Genomic DNA, 21,130 nt, shown 5'->3' on the forward strand with positions numbered 1-21,130 from the left:
CTGGTGCTTCCTGTTTTGCTATATGGTGGCGAGAGATGGACGCTATCCAGACTGGACTCCTTTGGTATTGTGTCTCTTCAGATAATCATTAGATAGTGCCAATTTGACTTTGTGCCAAATGAGCGGTTGCTCACAGAGTCCCTAAAGAGGCACATTATCTGCATTGTGAGCGATTGTCAGTTATGGCACTATGGCCATGTGGCACAATTTCCAGAGGGTGCTCGACCTGAACATCTGGACCAGACCGAGGGGGTGTCCAAGTAACACCTGGCTGCAGCAGATAGATGTTGTTTCGTCATGTGGTAGATGCTTCAATGCGCTGTACCAGTGTGTGCTCCCCCACCTGGCCTGACCTGACCTAACCTGGTTGCATCCCACGCTGCACATACAGTTAATTAAATTCAGTGTTTGACTAAGTTCTGTATATTTGCCTGCTGCTTGTCCAGAGAATCATACAGTGTTGTTTCTTAATTTTTTTGGATATATTTGCTAATGATTTTTGTTTTAACCCATGTGAATTTTTTGTGCTGTGACAGATTCCATTAAAATATTTTAATCGTGATTATGTTTGATCCTGTGTTTGTTTGATGAACTAAGTAATTCACCAGGAGATTTTGTGAAACAAAGTAAGGTACAAGTAGTATTGTGCTGTCTTACAGTAGTTGTATCAACTGCCAGGCAAAAGTAGCCATTTATTAACTCTGCTTCTTTACTCTTCCATGTGTTTCTTGTACTTTAAACATAAAAAATAATTCTTTGCTTACACCTTTTTTGTATTTTTTTTTTCAAAATTTTTGACCAAGATGTTTGTGGGGGGTTTCAGTGTGAGTGTGTCTTCAGCCCATTAACTCTTTATTTCTTGTAATTTTATCTCTACAGCCTGGCACAGTTTCTGATACCATTGCAGGTCCAAGCAATAACGTTTCCAAACAAAAGGTAACTCTTGTTGCATTATGAAGATGTTTTTGTATTTTTGCGGTTAAGCATTTGTGCAGTAATGTGAACTCACAGCTACATTATAGCTTAAATTATGTGTTTGAGTATTTAAATATTTTGTTTGTACAATTGAAAATAAAATAAACATTCTGCAAATACATTTTAGATTACGAGAAAGCAGAAATAAAAATGACCATGCTTGGTATGTTTAAGAATGATTTTATTAAAAGTGCACTAGATATGTTGCCTAAGATCATTGCAAGCAGAAACAAGTTGTTTTTGTTTGATTCAAGTAATTATAAATCTACTGTTAATGTTTGATTAAAAAAAAAACGATTTTAAGAGCATATCTAGCTGTAATCACACAATCCTATTGTGAATGCTATGCATATTATGAAAATTTTAGTGGTACTAGTTTTTAGTTATTTTGTTTTAATTATATTTATATTTGGGAGACAAAACTTTTTAGTGGTTAGCACTTACACTTTATAGATCCACCATCCTGGGTTCTAATTGTGTGCCTACTTGTTGTCTATGGGATGTTTATATATTTTCCTTGTGTCTGTGTAGGTTTTCCTCCCACATTCCTAAATACATGCATGTTAGGTTAATTGGTCATTCCAGATTGGCCCTCTTTGATGTGGGTATGTGTGTGTGAGTGGAAACTGTCATGAACTTGCAGTTTGTCCATAGCTGCTTAATGTCTGGTGCTCAAAACATGTGGCTTAAATTGTAGGGAGAGGAGTTACATCGGTCACATAGGTCAGGAACATTGGGATAAATTTTAGATAGTTTAGACTTTGACCAATGTAGCCTATGTACTACTTTAAACTGAATAAGAGAAAGCCTTGCACAAGATGAGGAAGTACGAATCCCCTTACCTATACTATCACAGTAGCCTTCTCTGAAGTCCAGACCCAATTCCTGTTCCCAATTTGAAATAGTTTTATTGTCAGAGTAACTGTCCATTGAAAGAACAGTATTATATATTTGCGAGGTAAGAGATTTTTTATGTGAAGGAAGTTCGTATAAGTCTTCCCAAGACTGTTTAGGTGGGCGAATGAGAAACTCAGGAAAAATAGTGGAAGCACAGTGTCTAACCTGAAAATAACGAAATAAATGAAATGAGGGCAAACCATATAGGGACGACATATCCGTAAAGTTAAGAAAGATATTATCCTTATAAAGATCGGAAAAACATGTAATGCCCTTTTTATCCCATAAATTAAACTAGTCTAAAAGGGAAGGGGGGAAAAGGTGATTATTACATAGTGGGGCCAGAGCAGAAGCAGAAACAGATTTGAAGTGGCGTTGAAATTGATGCCATATCTTAAGAGAGTTAAGTACAACAGGGTTATCTGTATATTGAGTAATTGATACAGGGAGGGATGCAAATAATAAAGCGGGAGAGAGGTCGACAAACATGATTGAGCTTCTAGCTGACACCAAAATGCCTGAGGATCTTTTAGCCAATAAATGTATTTTTGGATGTTAGCTGCCCAATAATAAAACATCAAATTGGTTAAAGACAGACCTCCACTGAGTCTGCACTTTTGTAATAATGGCTTGCGAATTTTGGGAGACTTACCTCTTCATATGAATGAGGAGATCATTTGATCAATAGATTTAAAAAAAGATTTGGGTAAGAACAAAGGAATGCACTGGAAAAGGTATAAACATTTGGGTAAAACATTCATTTTAACTACATTAACCCTGCTCAATAGAGATACCGGCAAATTAGCCCATCTTTGAAAAGCTGACCTTACATGAGCCAGTAGAGGAGTGAAATTAGCAGCCTGTAGAGCCTTAGGTAAGCTAGTCACATTCACTCCCAAATACTTGAAACCAGTATAACTCAGGTGAAAGGGAAGGTCAGTCTTTCTGAGCCGCTGTGCAGCTTTGTTTATAGGCAAGCATTCACTCTTTTGAATGTTAAGTCTATATCCAGAGAAGAAACCAAAATCTTTTAGTATTTCCATAACATGTGCTAGGGAATTAGTCGGGTTTGTGAGATACAGAAGTAAATCATCTGCATATAAGGCCACCCTGTGTTCTATATTTCCACGAGTCACGCCTTGGAACAAAGAGGAAGTCCTGAGAGCTATCGAAAGTGGCTCTAGAGCTAAAGCAAAAAGTAAGGGGGAGAGAGGACAGCCTTGACGTGTGCCACGCGATAGAGGAAAAAAGTCAGATTTTATGTTATTGGTACAAACAGAAGCTATGGGAAGTATACAAGAGACGAATCCAAGAAATAAATCTATCGCCAAAGCCAAATTTCTTCAGGACTGCAAAGAGGTACTCCCACTCCACTCTATCAAATGCCTTTTTAGCATCCAATGAAATGACCACTTCAGGAGAATACTATGATGTTTGGAGTACAATATATTAAAGAGGGTGCGAATATTAAAAAAGGAGTGTCTTCCTTTGATAAAAACTGTCTGTTCATGTGAAATAATAGATGGGAGGAATCCTTCTATGCAAGAAGCTAACAGCTTGGCCAGAATTTTCACATCCACGTTAAGAAGGCTTATGGGTCTGTAAGAAGTACAAAAAGTCGGATCCATCCCTTCCTTAAGTAATAGTAAGATAGAGGCCTGTCTCAGCGTCATGGGGAGAGAACTCTGCTCTAATGATTCCTCAAAGACAGACAAGAGTAATGGGGCTAATTTGGGATAAAATTTCTTATAAAAATCTGAAGAGAATCCGTCAGGACCAGGGGATTTACCTGATTGTAAAGATTTAATCGAAAATATGACCTCATCCAAATTAAGGGGGGCATCAATTTCAACTGCTTTAACGGCCTCAACTGTGGATATAACTAAACTGTCTAGAAACTTCTGCATATTTCCAGAGTTGGGAGGAAACTCTGAGGTGTAAAGACTGTTATAAAATGCCTTAAAGACAGAGTTAATTTCAATTGGGTCAGACGTCAAAGTACCTGATGTATTTTTTATTTGCATAATGTGACGGGCGGCATTATGATGCCTTAGTTGATGAGCTAACAAACGAGAAGCTTTCTCCCCGTATTCATAATAGTTACCACGAGACTGTAATAACAGCTGCTCCACCTCACTCGTTGACATCAAGTCAAACTCAGGTTGCAAGTTAAGATGCTGCTTATATACTTCTGGAGAAGGCTTCAGGGCATACTGGTGATCAAGTTTAAGAATTTCTGTAGATAGGTCTTTTAGTCTGGATTTCTTAGATCTGGACAGATGAGATGCATATGAGATAATCTGGCCTCTTAGGTAAGCCTTAAGAGTCTCCCATAATAAGGAATTTGAGATGGTATCCGACCTATTTGTAATTAAAAAGTCATCAATGGAAACAGAAATATATTCACAAAAGGCCGGGTCTGAGAGAAGCAAGGAATTGAGCCTCCAAGTGGGTCGAGCTGTATGGTAGGTGGACAAAGCGATGTCTATAGCCAAAGGCGCATGATCTGAGATAACAATTGGGAGATACTCAGAATTATGGATTTTTGAAATTAAAGAGTCATTAATAAAAAAATAGTCTATACGAGAATATGTGTGATGAACATGAGAAAAAAAAGAATATTCTCTGGCTTGTGGATTATGAAATCTCCATGGATCAATGTATCCATTTTGAGTCATAAAGTCTGAAAATGACTTTGACATGGCAGATGGGGCTTTTATGCTGGAGGCAGATCTATCTAGTACCGGATCAATAACACAGTTTAAATCCCCCCCAAAGATCAGAAGGTGTGTATTCAAATTGGGGATCATCCTCAAAAGGTTATTAGCAAATTGGGCGTTGTCAAAGTTTGGGTCATAAACATTCACCAAGACAATAGGATTGTGCAGGATAGTCCCTACAATAATTAAAAATCTTCCATTTTTGTCTGTTATCGTCTTGGAGAGTGAGAACTGTATTTTATTACTAATTAAGATTGCAACACCTCTTGCTCTGGAATCAAAGCTGGAATGAAAGACGTGACCTATCCATGGCGTTTTAAGTCTTTTCTGATCCTTAATACGCAAATGAGTCTCCAGAAGAAAAATAACATCTGCTTTAAGACGCTTTAAATGAGTGAGAACTCTAGATCTCTTGACTGGACCATTCATGCCCTTCACATTCTCTCTTACGTGCCTCGCGAATCACCAGATCCTTTATTTGGTAGCGATGAAAACAAAGGATAACCGGCCGGGGTTTCCCCCCGGCGGCCGGCTTGGGAGCTAGGCTCCGGTGTGCTCTGTCCAGCTCTGGCGGCGAAGTAAGCACCTGTGATCCAAGGACATCGACAAGGAGTTGAGACAAAAAAGTAGTAGGGCGTGGACCCTCAATAGCTTCAGGTAAACCCGCAATCCGAATATTATTGCGTCTGCTGCGCCCTTCTAGATCTGCCATCTTGGATTTTAACCACCATCTTTTTGGAGCGCAGAGCATTCCGCCTTGATCTGGTCTAAACGTTGATCAAAATCGGTATGAGCAAGCTCGAGAGAACTAATACGCAGACTATGGTTATGTACTGCAGATTGAACACTATCCAGTTTAGACGATAAGTTCTCAAAAGAAGGCTTAAAGTCCGCAGACAGCGCAGCTCTGTGACCTTCTAACAAAAGGCTAATCTGCGCCATAGTTGCAGGTGCCGACGGCGGTGAGTTTTCTCAGTCTCGTTAGGATTTATCCTTCGATTTAGGCATTCTACAGCTGGATTAAAAGTAATACATGTAAAAGTTCCTAAATCTGGGTTTCAGAACAAAAAGTGTGTGGTTTGTAAGATAAATATAGTACAGTGTAGCAGAGCGAGCCGAATACACGTCTACTCAGTAGACCACATCCCGGAAGTCTTCCCTAGTCAAGTAGTTTTTAATATGTTAAATAGGAGCAGGTTATTTTATACCCGTTTGATGTTTCAGGACAGGATATCCTTGGAGCATCCGTGTAGACCAAAAAGGATGTCAATAGATTAAAATATCTTTAAAGAAGGGATAACTACTGGGAAATACAGCAAACTGAAGTAGAAATAACATGGCTACCTTTCAGTGCCAATCTACTAAAGTACTAAACCTCTATCTGTCAGGAATGGGAGGCTTGCACATTTGCCCACCTCCTCATTATCACCATTCACTGCCTTTTCCAGGTCTTACTCTTGCTCTCTCTCTGTCTCTGTCTCAAGTGTTCTTTCATGTCTTTGGCTTTCTTCCACCTGATATTTTCTCAAACTCACCTATTTTTCCTAAACTCAATAATCCCTTAGCATCAAAATGGGTTTTATACTCATCCTTGGTTAACTTACAGGTAATCATTTCTGGGTATAAGGACATCAGACTAGAACTTTCTGTAGGGGTTCCTTATATACATGTGCCCCTGAGTCATCAGTAGCCTTTATCATGTTCTCATTCGTTTAAAACAACTGCATAATCCATAAACTTTGTACTGGATTCCTTTTCATCACACTGTAGATTTTCTACACGTGACAGTAAGAAATACCCTCTTGCTGGTACTGTACATAGTGGCCAAAAGGTCTTGAATCCTTTTGATAGCTTTCTTTGGAGTCTCTCTTTCCCTAAGAAGAACTTGCATGTTTACACCTAGGCTCCTATTCGCTTTTTTCTGCAATGGCATCCATTCCCTTTGCATTCATCAGGCACCATGCTGCCATGGTTTACTGTCCCAAGTGATCCCTGCCTTCTCACACTGACATGCCTAGTTGTACTTACCTGGGAATCTCTTATATATATTTCTCTTCTGGTTCGTCCTGCTTCCTCTTCAAAACCGATCCCGCCCACACGCAGGCTACACGGCTGCTTCCTCTTCAAAACTGGTTCCGCCCACACGACATTTCTCGATTCCTATTCCTCCTCTTCCAAACCCTTCCCCACTATGCCTGCGGCCTCCCATACACCTCCACTCTGCTTTTCTCGATTCCTATTCCTCCTTCGGACTACTGCGTTCCCCGCTCCTCTCTCACGACCCCATTGGTGTCACGTCACTGCCTGACCGCTTGACCTTTCACTTCAGCAATGTGTGCGCCTGGGAGTCTTTTCCGTAGCCTGCTACAGGAAGGTACTCTCTCGACCATTGGCATTGGTTTCGCTCCTTGCTGTTTTTGTTATACTGCAACGGTTGTTTCCTAAGCCTTTGTTATAAAATGTAATACGACATTATCTTCTCTGTCGATGGGTTTTTGTACAACGTCATCTCTATTCCGGGATCTGGCAACTGCCTGTTCCAATCAGTGGGTTATTTCTTCCTTCCGACACCAATCTTCCTTTTAAATTTAAATGCACACAATTCCCACTCAGACTCGCCTACTCCATGACTATCAGCAAATCCCAAGGACAAACGTTTGCAAAGATTTGTGTTAATCTACAACAACCAGTCTTCAGCCATGGTCAGTTGTATGTGGCTTTTTCTACGGTTAGATCATTCGACTCATTATCTGTCGTCTCCAGCAAAACACCTATTCATAACTGCGTCTTTCAAGAAGTATTTCTTTCTTCTTAATTCCTTTCTCACCGTTTTTCATTCGTATGCTATGGTGGGTGCCAGCTAGTGTCAAAGAAATCAGTTTCAGCCAGATAAAGAAGTGCTTGGTTGAGAATGCCATTATGTTGGCATAGATGGGTAGACTAACCGTTTTGCTTATTGTAAAACGTATTACAAGGGATATTACTATACAATAAGACACAACACACAATACCTTTGCTTGGTCCATACCATATTATTAATGTCTAAAGTATGTGTAATAATTAACATTAATCAATTTTCTCATACTGTAACTGAAGTAGCCTTCTGATATTTTTCATTCGTATACCATGTTGATACCGTATTGCATTTAAGAGAAGTGTTTCTCCTTGATTTAAAGTACTCTATTAAATTTAATAGCTACAGTAAGTTAATTGTTAAAATATATGACATTCTGCAACTCCATACAATGTACCATAATCATCCTCACATTTGAGCATCAGCAGACAATAAAGAAAAACAGGAGTTAGGTACAGTTACTTTGAAAATTTTGATATGTAGTTAGCATATAGTTTTGTACAAAAAAAGCAGGATTAATCATATTATTGTTTTAATTGAAAATTGCCTTTTGTAAGATTTCTCCTTTATTTGTGTTTTACAGGCTTGTGCAGAAAGTTTCCCCTGTGCTGGAAGAGCACTGAGAAATTCCTTTTTAGCAAATGGTTCCTACCCATCAAAAGACAGGATTCAGCTGGCACGGATAATGAGGTTTTTTTTAAAAATATTTTTACTTTTTGCACATTCCATATTTAGATTATGGTATGAAATATTTGTTTCAGTTTAAATGTTTAAAGTCTAAATATTCTCAATTATAATAGAAATGTGTCATTTTTCACCCCCTGATAAAAGTCCACAGAGGGCTAGATCCCTAGTAAAGGATCGAAAATCAAAACGAAAAAAAAAATAATGCTTAAGGAAGTTAAATTATTACAGTTGCAGATTGGATAAAGGTAATGTGTTATTGAGTAGCTTTTAAATCCTATAACTGAAATTGTTATGCATATAAAATGTATTTGTCTCACTGTTTCACAGAAAGCATAACCACATAGTCAAAAATGATACCCCATATGCTTGAGTTTCAAGTTTGTGTTTTTCAACCTTCAGGATGAGGCTCTTAGAGAGGCTAGGACCTCTGGTAAAGAATCAAAAATCGTATATGTGATCAGTAACCTTGGAAGAGCATGAAATGACACTCCATATGTCTCTATTACCAATTCCCATTTTTTTACAATTTTGTGAAAAGGAGTGACTTTGACCCCCCTCATATTTCATTAGAGGGTGAACCCCCTGTGGTCGGTTAATGCATTAGGTGCAACTTCAAGTCCTTCTAATAATTTTTGGTGAAGACACTTACTGGTTTACTGTTCATGATGAGGATGTAATTTCCTGCATATAATGGTTCACAAAAGGCTTACAAATTAGAGTTTTTCAAGTCTAGAGGGACAGAAATAGAGGGGAACCCCAAATAAGTCTAGCATAACTAGACACCAAGACGAGTCAAATAGTATTTGATATGTCCCTTTTTTTCTCATCCCAATGAATCAGAAGGTGCCGGGCAAAAATGATTTTGGTCTGAATGCATGATCCCTGCAAGAATATCTATCGATAATCCTTCAGGACACGGTACATACAGTATGTCTTCAGAATACATAATCAAGTGTGAATTCTTACATTTTTAAATAATGGTGGAGAGTTTACTTTTGCTTATAACTGGACTTTTTGTAGCAATTTATTTTAGGACCATAGGCATGTGTGTTTCAATTAATGTAATATCTTAATTAGAAAAGACAGGCTAAAGTGAAAAGTTTGGAAGGTGTTTAACTGCATAGGAAAGAATTTAAGTGTGGGTCTGAATGAATAGGATGATGAACCATACTGTACCTTACTGAGGACACTTAGCTTTAAATAGAAAGCTGCAAAGAAAGTTGTGTGACAGCAGTGTCATTATACAGCTTTATACATATATTAGAGTTTGAAATTTAGATGAGGGTGTTATGTTAATAGTGATTTTCTAATTACCAAATATACAGTAAACTGGTAACACTCAGTGGAGCACAGAAACAGGATATCATACACAGTATATCAAAATGAACAGTGATGTCGGATGGTGGGAGGCTGCAGTAATTTACACCCCGATATTTTAGTCATAGATAATCATGAAGAATCACGACAAGCCCCTTACTTTATTGTCCATTGCGAACTGTTTGTATTCCAGTTATACAATAAATGTGTTCCTTTCCTTTCTAAGTTCTTACTTATTGATATAGTTTTAACTAATTACTTTGTGTTTTAACTAACATTAATAGCTACATGGTGAATTTATTTCAGTTCTTTTTCTCCTTTCACAGGATAATATTGATACTGATTTTATGCTAGTATTGATTATTTTGTGATAGATATTTTTCAATTGCTAATTATTGGACAGTGCTCTATTTGGTATACATTCAAAAATTTTATGTTTAAGGAAATTAAACAACAATTAGTTAGATTAGATTTGATTAGATTCACTTTATTGTCATTACACATGTATAAATACAGGGCAACGAGATTCAGTTTAGCATCTAATCAGAAGTGCAAAGAGCAGAAGTACAATAAATATAATATGTGCATATTATGTACAGTTAAATACGATATTTACAGTTAAATACGATATGTACAGTTAAGAGCACAGTGAAGATGGGAATAGATATATAGATATATATAAATAGATATACAAATGTTCTAAATGCGGATGGCAAATATACATATTTTACAATATACATTTATATACCTATAAATGTATTTGTATGTACTATAATACTATAAGTACTATATATATATATATATATATATACATACAGATGTACAATATACAGATGTGATATGTATGTGCTGTAATACTATGAGTATTGTAATATATACAGATGTACAATATATGATATATGATGTACAATGTACAGGTGTGCTGTGTGTGCACAGGTATGTACAGATATGTACAAGGAAGGGAGGAGGAGTAGTGTAGAGGATTAAGTGTGTGGATGTGAAGGTTCAATGGGGGACTGAGTTCAGAAGTGTGACCGCTGTGGGGAAGAAGCTGTTCCTAAACCTGCTGGTTTTAGTTGGAAGGCTCCTGTAGCGCCTTCTGGAGGGGAGGAGCTGGAAGAGTTTGTTGGCTGGATGAGAGGAGTCCTTAAGAATGCAACGAGCTCGGCGTAAACATCTCTTCTTGTGAACGTCCTCAATGACCGGAAGTGGAGTCCCTATGATGCGTTGTGTTTTCACCACCGCTGCAGTGCCTTGCGGTCAGCAACAGAGCAATTCCCATACCAGGCTGTAATACAGTTAGTCAGGATGCTCTCTATCGCACAGTGGTAGAAGTTGCCCAGTATGACAGCAGATAGTTGGCTCTTCTTCAGTATCCTCAAGAAGAAGAGGCGCTGATGGGCCTTCTTGACCAGGCTGGAGGTGTTGTTTGTCCATGACAGGTTCTCCGAGATATGTATCCCCAGGAATTTAAAGCTGGAAACCCGTTCGACAGCCATGCCATTGATGTGAATGGGGTGGTGGGTGTCTCCCTTCTTCCTGAAGTCCACAATGAGCTCCTTGGTTTTGGTGGTATTCAGGAGCAGGTTATTTTCAGCGCACCACGCAGCTAAGTGTTTTACCTCCTCCCTGTAATTAGACTCATCGTTATCACTGATGAGACCGATCACCGTGGTATCGTCTGCAAACTTGATGATGGAATTGGATCCATACATGAGCCTGCAGTCATGAGTGAAAAGGGAGTAGAGAAACGGGCTCAACACGCAGCCCTGTGGAATGCCAGTGTTGAGTGTAATGGTGGTAGAGCAGTTATGGCCAGACCTGACATGCTGGGGTCTGTTGGTCAGGAAGTCCATGATCCAATTACAGATAGAATTATTGATACCAAGATCCACAAGTTTAGTGATCAACTTGGAAGTGATGACTGTATTAAATGCTGAGCTGAAGTCAACAAACAGCAATCTTGCATAGGTGTTCTTATTGTCCAGGTGTGAGAGTACACCGTGAAGCGCTGTGGATACTGCATCCTCTGTACTCCTATTGTTACGGTAGGCAAATTGGTGAGGATCCAGTGTGGGGGGCAGGCATGTCTTGAGGTGTGCCAGTACCAGTCGCTCAAAGCACTTCATAGCTATGGGCGTGAGTGCTACAGGGCGGTAGTCTTTCAGGCACATTGGTGATGAGTGTTTCGGCACTGGCACTATGGAGGTGGTTTTGAAGCATGCTGGCACTGCTGCCTGGGCAAGGGACAGGTTGAAAATATCCGTGAAGACCCCTGCCAGCTGTTCAGCACATGCTCTAAGGACACGTCCAGGGATGCCATCAGGGCCAGCAGCCTTATGAGCATTGATGCGGCTTAGTGCATTATGAACCTCCGTGTGGGTGAGTGTGATGGTATGGCAGTCATCAGAGGGTAGGGTTATAGTGGACTTTTCCTTGTTGTCCTTGTCAAAGCGAGCGTAGAAGTCGTTCAGCTCTTTGAGGAAGGACATATCCATGGCTGTCTGTGTGGAAGTGCCGCACTTATACTCAGAAATGGCCTGGATGCCCAGCCACATACGTCGGGGGTCAGAGTTGACAAAGTGCCCACCTTCAGTTTGTAGCTAAGCTTGGCCTTGTTGATGCCCCTCTTCAGTTCTGCCCTGGAAGTACTGTAGGCCTGTGTGTCACCTGATCTGAAGGCATTGTTACGTGCCTTTAGCAGAAGCCGCACTGTGTGTGTAGTAGTCAATGTTTATTTGTGAGTCGAAGGTGGCCTGAGAGGCAAACATGCTCCAGTCTGTGTCCTTAAACCTGTAATGGAGTGTAGAGTCAACCCCCGCTGGCCACACTTTGATGGTCTTCACTGTTGGTCTCACACGGTTGATGAGTGGTGAGTATTTGGGGGTGAGAAACAAAGAAAGGTGATCAGACTGTCCCAGGTGGGGGAGGGGTGTAGCTGTGTAGGCTCCAACAATGTTAGTGTAAACATGATCCATGGTTTTATCCCCTCTGGTATGGCAGGAGACATGTTGGTGAAATTTAGGTAGCACCGTCTTTAGGTTGGAGTGGTTGAAATCACCTGCTACAATAAATGCAGCATCAGGGTGAGCAGATTGTTGTTTGCTAATGGCTGCATAGAGTTCTTTCATAGCAAGCTTAGCATTAGCATCCGGTGGGATATATGCAGCTGTTATTATAGTGGAGGTGAACTCCCTCGGCAGATAGAATGGTCTACACTTAACCATGAGATACTCAAGGTCAGCTGAACAGTGTTTTCCAATAATGGCAGAGTTTGTACACCAAGCCTTGTTAATATAAATGCACAATCCTCCGCCTCTTGTCTTACCGGAATCGTCAGCTGTTCTGTCCGCCCGGAGAATGTGGCGCCCGACTAGCTCTATAGCATCGTTAGGTATACCGCTGTGTAGCCATGTTTCTGTGAATATCATGATGTTACAGTCCAGTTTTCTCCTATTGTCGGTGATCCAAAGTCGCAACTCGTCCATTTTATTCGCCAGGGACCGCACATTAGCAAGGAAAATACTGGGTAAGGATAGCCGATGTGGTGTTAGCCTTAGCTTAGCTGTTAGCCCTCCGCGTTTCCCCCGCCTTTGTTTACGGTCTCTGCGCCGTCTTTGAGTACTTCCGGTCGGCCGGGTAGCCTGCGAAGCGTCGGGTGTTCTTCTTATCTCAGGGATGAGATGAAGGTTGCTAATAAAACAGTCCGAGTTGTGTAGATCAATATCCAAAAGCTCTTGTCGGGTGTAGGATGTAAAAGCGAAGCTGTTCTGAACGAACAGACCCAAGATGAGCAGGAATAACACTGCTATTTTGCAAAATCTGAAGAGACGCTGAGCCTCGTGTGACGCACGCGCCGCCATAGTCATAGTCTCAGACCATTCCCCAGTAACACACATCAATTGATGCCAATTTCAATTTCACACCATTTGAACTGTAGTCTGCTGTGTATGAAAGCTTTTGATCCACCACAAGCCTATTTGTGCTCCGTTTTTAACTCTAATATAAAGTGCTGCTAAAAAGCAAGTCTACTAACACATGTGATTGAATTATATTATTGATATTGCTCTTTGAAATGATTCATTGTTACAAAACTGTTTAATGAACAAAAATATGATAACTGACTCTTGGATGAAGTAAATAAAAAATGTGAAATGCTCCAACTTTCATATCAGTTAAATTTAGCCACCAAATGCACCTGAATGGTACACCATGTGCATATTATCTGAGCCCTAGCTTCCCATATGATGTTTTAATGTCAGAGGGGTGACAAAATTATGCTTTCCTCTTGGAATGTTTGCAGTTTTTAGCAGCCAGCTAGTGTTGCTACCTCTGGTATTTCCTCCATGACCTTTCCTTCCTTTTAAACAGATAGGGTTACGTAGCCAAGGGAATTACAAACAGAAGCAGGTAACAAAGAGCAAAGCTGGGGTTCGGAAAAGCCTGGATATCAGAGTTTTTTTAACAGTGATACAAGACTTTTTATCCTGCTTGCGAAAGAAGACTCCTGCCAGAGGGTAGTGTGAAATCTAATATAAAGTGTTCCCCAGAAGAATAAATCCTTGGGCATCAAAACAAAACACTAGCTGTGTGAGATGTTTCCTCAGAAAAACAGATACATCTCATCAGTTTTATAAGTGACAGCTCTTAGCTGCTGAAATGGAATACATGGAACCTAGGGACTTCCAAAGCTGCCTGACCTCTTCACGGTATGTTGGGATTTAAAGATATAGGGATGCCTGGGTCTGCTAGAGATAGATCTGTAAAGTGTTTTGATCTGCTGGACTCCAGAACATTTAATAACCAAGCTTTACTCAAAAATTAGGCCTTAGGCTCCAATGAGGTCTAAAAATTAAAATCAGCCTTACTCCAAGAAGCAGGCTGCAACCTATAGTGATGATAAAGGGTTATAAAAAAAGAACACTTCAACCAGGCCCATGCATTTTCTTAACCCACTTGATACCATAAACTATCCTGGAGTGCCAGTCCATCACAGGGCACACATTTTCAGAAAGACCCAAATTAGATCAATGATTCAAACTAAACACATATCTGTCATTCAAGAGATTGGTAATACAGGTAGTCCCCAAGTTACGGACATCCGACTTATGACCTGCGCCTCACTAACTGTCGCTTCGTCATCTTCGGCCTGGGGACGCTGTAAGCGGTGGCTGGATGGAGGCTGGAAGGGGTGATTACGCTGCTTGCACAGTGTAGTGTCCCTCTGGCAGCTCCCGGTGGCAAGCGGTGACCCGTGGTCCATAGTCACCGGGGCCACAGCTATCGCTCGTGTGCAGGACAGAGGCTTGATGGGGCGGTTCGCTGGCTGCCCACTACGCCAGCGCAGCTACTGCTCCTGACTGGATGCAGGCTGGATGGAGCGGAGAGGGGCGTTTCACTGCCCGCCCACTACACACAGCTGCCCTGTTCGTTCTCGGTGGGCGGCTGGTGACCTGGTTGTGGCTGAATGGAGGCCATTGAGGATGAATGGGGCAGTGGGAGGTAGCACTGTAGTGTGCCTCGGGTGGCTGCCTGTTGAATGGGGGTGGTGGTGGGCGATTCACTACCCACCTTTGGCTGCACCCAGTTCGTTCTCAGTGGGTGGATGTTGCAGGCAGTATACTGTAGTGGAGGTGACTGTGTGGTGGGTGGGTGGTGAATCGTCCCTTGCTGCCCCCATTCATTCTCAATAGCAAGCCTGCTTGTACTGTTATGCACATGGCAGGAACTTGTCTCTTGTCAGTACATCAGACGTGTTGACGACGGGTGCCTTCCTGCTGTGATAGTGTGTACAGTGCTGTACAGAAGAGCTCATCTTAACATTTTGTCTTCACCCTTCAATAATGTCTCTGAAACAGAAATCTGATGCAAGTGCCAGTGATACAGTAAAGAAGAGAAAAACCATCACCATTGAAAATGAATGGTCAGAGAGAGGTGAAACTCCATCATTCATTGGCAGAGCACTTGGTTACAGTTGGTCAACCATAGCATTTATTAAAATAATGTACCTGTTTCCGACTTACATACAAATTCAAATACAAACCTACAGTCCCTATCTTGTACGTAACCTGGAGACTGCCTGTATAGTTACAAGTAGCCATGTGGATATTTGGAAAATGTCAGAATTCAATTACGTGTCTTTGGAGCTGTGAGGCAAGAACAATAACCATTGTACCACCTTCCTACATTCCTCTTAATGGTATGAAATAAAATAAGTTTTTGATTGACTACCTCATGGTCTGTGAGGAGTTACAGCAAGATTGCCATATATAAAAGTACAGATTTGGTGTAGTCTATACAAATAAAATTATATAAATATAGTTGCAGTTTTTATGATTTACAGTATATCAGTATGATGGGTATGCAGCAATTTGCTTTTGATAAATTAATCTCAAGATTGGGTCATTTTATGCAGCTTGCGATGCAGAGAGGTTGTTTGTACTCACATTTATGTTACAGATTGTTCCAAACCAAACTGTAGATGTCAGTTGCATACTGATTTTGTGATAATAAACCAAGACGAAAAACCTTTCCTTCACCCTCTTTTATATGACTTAAGGAAATCATTAAAGCATATCTCAGAAGTTTTGATATAATAAAATATTCATAGTGCAGGTGCCATTGTTAAATGCCGGTAACACTTTCAGGTGAAGCATGTCCTTTCTGCTTGGCTGTTTTCTTACCTGTAATATAAATTGAGCAGTTATGTTTTAAGTGTGATAGGATTCTCATTTGAGAATTTGTGAAGCTCCAAAGTAATATAATAAATTGATTTTATTCAAATATTTCAAAGTGCCTATTACTTTTTGTGGTGAAGCAGCTCTTAGAACAGGACATTGTCCTATTCATTCAGTAAACTTTTTTATTTTCATTAAATACAGTAGCATAGATTGACCCGTTTTCGCTTTTTAGTTTTGAGATCTGTTGCCATAGCAGTATGCAGTCAAAATCTATGTTACCATGACAACACATCGCAAAAATTGTAAAAGAAATACATGCTTGTTTACAGTGCAATAAGAATGCATTAGTTATAGAATAAGGATGTTCCGGAATGGATACAGATAATGCAGAGAATAGAAGTGCAGGGAAAAATGAAACACTGAGCTAAATAAATTAGCAAAAGCAATGTGGGCGATAGAAGCTGAGGCATAAGCTAGCAGGAAGGATTTTTAGATATTACTCATCTACCACAGATGTTGTGATAATGATGATACAGTATAATCCATCCATCTTCTAACCCGCTGAATCCAAATAGGGTCACGGGGGTCTGCTGGAGCCAATCCCAGCCAACACAGGGCACAAGGCAGGAACCAATCCTGGGCAGGGTGCCAACCCACCGCAGGACACACACAAACACACCCACACACCAGGGCCAATTTAGAATCGCCAATCCACCTAACCTGCATGTCTTTGGATTGTGGGAGGAAACCGGGCGCCGGAGGAAACCCACGCGAACACGGGAGAACATGCAAACTCCACGCAGGGAGGACCCGGGAAGCGAACCCAGGTCTCCTAACTGCGAGGCAGCAGCGCTACCACTGCGCCACCGTGCCGCCCGATACAGTATAATGTACATTAATTCCTATCCAGCACCTACACTCCACTAATATGCTGGGATTATTGCAGTCCAGTTGATTGAATTTCCCAAAGGTGGACTCCAAACAAGTGTAGAAAAACCTCAGCAATAGTTAATAGAAAATAATAAGAAACAAAATCTGAACTTCTCTCTAGCCCCAGAAACAGTTAACACACAGCTGAAGCAACGTCTCCCATCCCTTCTTCAATGGTCCTTAAACAAATCTGGAATAAATGTTATACCACCCAATAAGCCCATACTTGCCCAACACCTCATTAAAATAAAATAGATCTAGATACCAGTTTCCATGCTCAACTGAAATTAACCATTAATGTTATCTAGAAAATCTCTAGTCGCCTTAATTTGATCCAGTTATGGAGTGCATATCGGCAGTGAAAGGCTGACGGCAGCCCTGAATGAAATACCAGCTCCTTGTCAGTCACAGTACACAGTAGCTTCATTTAATGCTGTCCTTTAATGTGCAGAATCTAAATGCTTTAGACTGTGAGAGTTCTGGCAATCATAAGTGGCACAAATTGTGCACTTAAAGCATTCCATAAAAGAAAAAAATGAAAAAGGTAGATACTGAAATCATTGCTAGTACTTTTCCATCTATTTTATGAACGTGTTTTTTCATTATGTAGTGGCTGGCAGACAAGGCCCATCCTATTAGATAAAAGAAAGAGTTTGGAAGTGTATCTGACAAAATCGGCAATCCCAGGTTAGAATTGTATATATTGTAGCAGTGACAGTCCTGTTTCATTAAATAACAGACCCTCTTAAATATTGTAAACTAGTAAAATATCCGCACTTTGCAGCAGAGAAGTAGTGTGTTAAAGAAGCTATGACAAAGAAAAGGAAACATTTTAAAAATAACGTAACATGATTGTCAGTGTAATTGTTGTAGGCTTATTTTAGTATTGAGAGTGAATTTGATAATTGTAAAGAGTTTAATTTATGATTGTAAATGTTGTGTATGAGAAATGCACATTTTTAGGATGTAACAATCTCTTTGTAAATGACGTTTGCAGTTCTGCCCCGGGCTGTAAAATGACCAAGCTTTCTGCTGAGCATGCAACATACAGTTGGCCATGTGAGAAGCAATCTTGTGTCAAGTCTGTGCCAACCTTTTTTAGAATCTGGCCTTGTGACTTATTTATTGTCATAGCAAAGCACAGCCTTACTGGAAATTGGAGGCGTTTGAATTGGAATGGGAGGTCAGAGGGTATGAGAGGGATAAATATAGTCTCCCCTGCATGAGTTGCAGTGAAGACAGTTGCCTCAATGAGGTTCTTGTGCAGAGATTTGATCTGAAGCCTGGTGCCGTTACAAAGGTTTGGTGGTTATAAGTTTCGTAGTAAAGCGGAGTAAACAAAAAGGCAGGAGTCACCAGCAGAAAGACAAAGCAAGGCCAGCAATAACAGGCTTGAAGTGGTGGAGTAAAGAAGAAGGGAGCAGTGAGCACAATGAACAGCTGTGGAAAGTAAGGAAGTGAGTGAGAAGGCACATGAGCGCGGGATGCCGTTAATGTATATAGGCAGGGAGCCAACCACGTGGTAGGTGCGTGGACAGGGGCGGCCCTTGTGCGTCTCTGCCATGAAATAAATCATATGTCATTGGAAATAAGGAATGAAACCGCCAAAAGGAGGAGTCAGTTCCGAAAGTTCCTTACGGCATAATGATGAGAACAGTCAAAAAGAAGACATTATTTTCGAAAGTTTGTTACGGGGCATGGCTCAAATTGCAACATGCTTAACGTTTGTAACTAGAGTGTAAAGGATGAGCATGGGAAATTTGGACTTCCTGCGTATATTGGAAGTCGCAGAAATAATGAGGAGGGGTTTCTCCTATCTGTATATACAGTTTAGGGGGTAGCCCTGTTTCCTCCTCTTGGGTGTTGCAATAGGACATGAAACATACCTAACTTTTATAAGTATACTGCAAGGAATGAGCATGCAAAATTTCAGCTTCCCACCCATATGGAAAGTGGGAGAATTAGTGATGACTCAGTGAGGGCTTTGCCTTTTATATGTGTAGATGAGGGGAAATGAAACTTTATAGAGCAGTCTGATCTTCAGTCTGCATTAACATTTGTGTTTGCTTCCTCCATGTCTGCCACCATTCATTCTTTCTCTCTGTTTCTTCAATTTTTTTTTACTAACACAGTGCCACCCTAAACATTCACATGCAAAATCACAATAAGCTTGCATTAATAAAACAATCAAACCTGATGCTGTAAAGGTGTGTCCTTTGCATATCAAAGTAAACATTAATAAATACACGGAAAATCTCACAGTTTTTCTAAACTGTTTTATTTAAGCCTGGTTAGTAACACTGTGCTTGATGTGCACCCACAAAGAACAAACATAATAGTTTCCTGGGCTAAAAAAAGATTGTGTGTAGCTCATTACATTGGTCGTATGCTAAAAATAATATTGTGAGTGTGTCTTTCGAACCTATTTAACAAAAAACAAAATTTGCCAAGCCATGATTTTGACACTTCATATCACAATAAGTGCACTATCAAGAAGAGCATTTATATTTTGGCAGAAAATGTAATAGAAGGAGTAGAGATTTCATCTTGTTTCCTTGCACTTGAACAGAAGAGTGCAGCTCATGACATTTAAATAAAATGAATTTAATTCTGATACATTTTCGATTGACATTTGTATAACGTGATTTCTTTTTTTAAAACTTATGTAAATGCACTGTATTATTTTTATACTGTATACAAATAATATATCACAGTAACATTCAGCAACGTTACATAACTTTTAATTTTAATATTAAATTCACTGATTTTTGAAGGTCTTGGTGACAGCATGTCAGGTTGGAGAGACCCTTCCACTCTGTCTTCAAAAAGATTACACAATTTCTGCTGGGTAATCAATCCCCAGGCCATCCAAAAAAGTAACCTTTTCATTTTGTCCTTAGTCTGATGGGTCATTTCCAGGTGGATCATCTGGTACACCTACTACAGGATACAATTGGGAAAATCTTAACTACTATAAATACTATAATCACCTCAACTGGCTCTTGGTTTTACTCATCCTATCCTGCAGCCTGGCAACACAGCGCAAGATCGTCATTTAATTCACTTGTACTTATAATCTCATTCTTTTATTCACTCACTTGAGCTTTTGGCCATAATTTAAAGGTAAATCTTAAGATTTGTTTAAGGATTTAGTTTAGATTAGATTGGATTAGATAAACTTTATTAATTCCATGGGAAAATTCAGTTCCCACATTATCACCAATGTCTAAGGCAACACTCATCAGACCAATTCGGCTGCATTGTGTTACCCCTGACTGGTGAACAAGGTTCCAAGGTAAAACGACACAATTTAGAGCAGCTGCTCACCTCTTACATTGATGAATCAAGCCATTCATTTAATAGAAATTACAATAATTCTGCGTTTGGAGGTGATAATTCTCCTCCATCTTCATTGTGCTCTGCTATGAATTATTCCAGTGCACACCAGAGATATGTAAGTAAGAGACCAATAGGACAGCATCTCCTAAAAACAGATACAATGCCAAACTTTGGTATCTCAACTGGATGCATTTCAAACCTCCATGAAATGGCAAACAAAAGACAAGGCAAGGCCCTTGGTGGAATCCCTTTTCCACATTAAACAGACTCACCATACTGGTAACTGCAAATATGTGAACCTAACTCTCACTATGTTCTTATTCTTATTGCACCCTCCATAAAATACTATGGTATATACTGTATAGCCATAAGCATCTTCTAGTTCACAAGGTACATGGACAGAGGATTGGTAAACTCTTATGACCCTCAGATGTCATTGTAACAACAAAATGTTCATCCATTGTTCCACATTGTGGATTCTGGGAAAAACTTTCGAGGTCATCTGAAGTAGACAATACCACCCTAGGACACAGAGGGGAGTGGTTGCTAACTTTGTTATGTCTTCTTCTGTCCTCAACTCTGAGAAGATGCCCAGTAAGGGCAATTGACTCTGCCTTTTCCAGTCAAAGGACTATAAATCCAGGGCTCTCCTGGAAACTGACTACTGAATCGAGCATCTGTTTATTAGTAACTGTGCCAATGACCGCTATTCTTTGTTTTTGAAACCATTT

General features: G+C 40.1%; 1 protein-coding gene across 1 annotated transcript in view; it reads left to right on the top strand.

The window, feature by feature from the left end:
* The window catches only part of rapgef5a (Rap guanine nucleotide exchange factor (GEF) 5a), a 258,368-nt gene that overhangs the window by 37,588 nt on the left and 199,650 nt on the right, over positions 1 to 21,130 (top strand). The window contains exons 2-3 of the mRNA XM_039737710.1: positions 880 to 936; positions 8,030 to 8,136. Coding sequence (XP_039593644.1) covers positions 880 to 936; positions 8,030 to 8,136 — 164 coding nt within the window. The remainder of the gene's footprint in view (positions 1 to 879; positions 937 to 8,029; positions 8,137 to 21,130) is intronic.

The sequence above is a fragment of the Polypterus senegalus genome, chromosome 15, assembly GCF_016835505.1.
Source record: "Polypterus senegalus isolate Bchr_013 chromosome 15, ASM1683550v1, whole genome shotgun sequence".
Classification (NCBI taxonomy): domain Eukaryota; kingdom Metazoa; phylum Chordata; class Cladistia; order Polypteriformes; family Polypteridae; genus Polypterus; species Polypterus senegalus.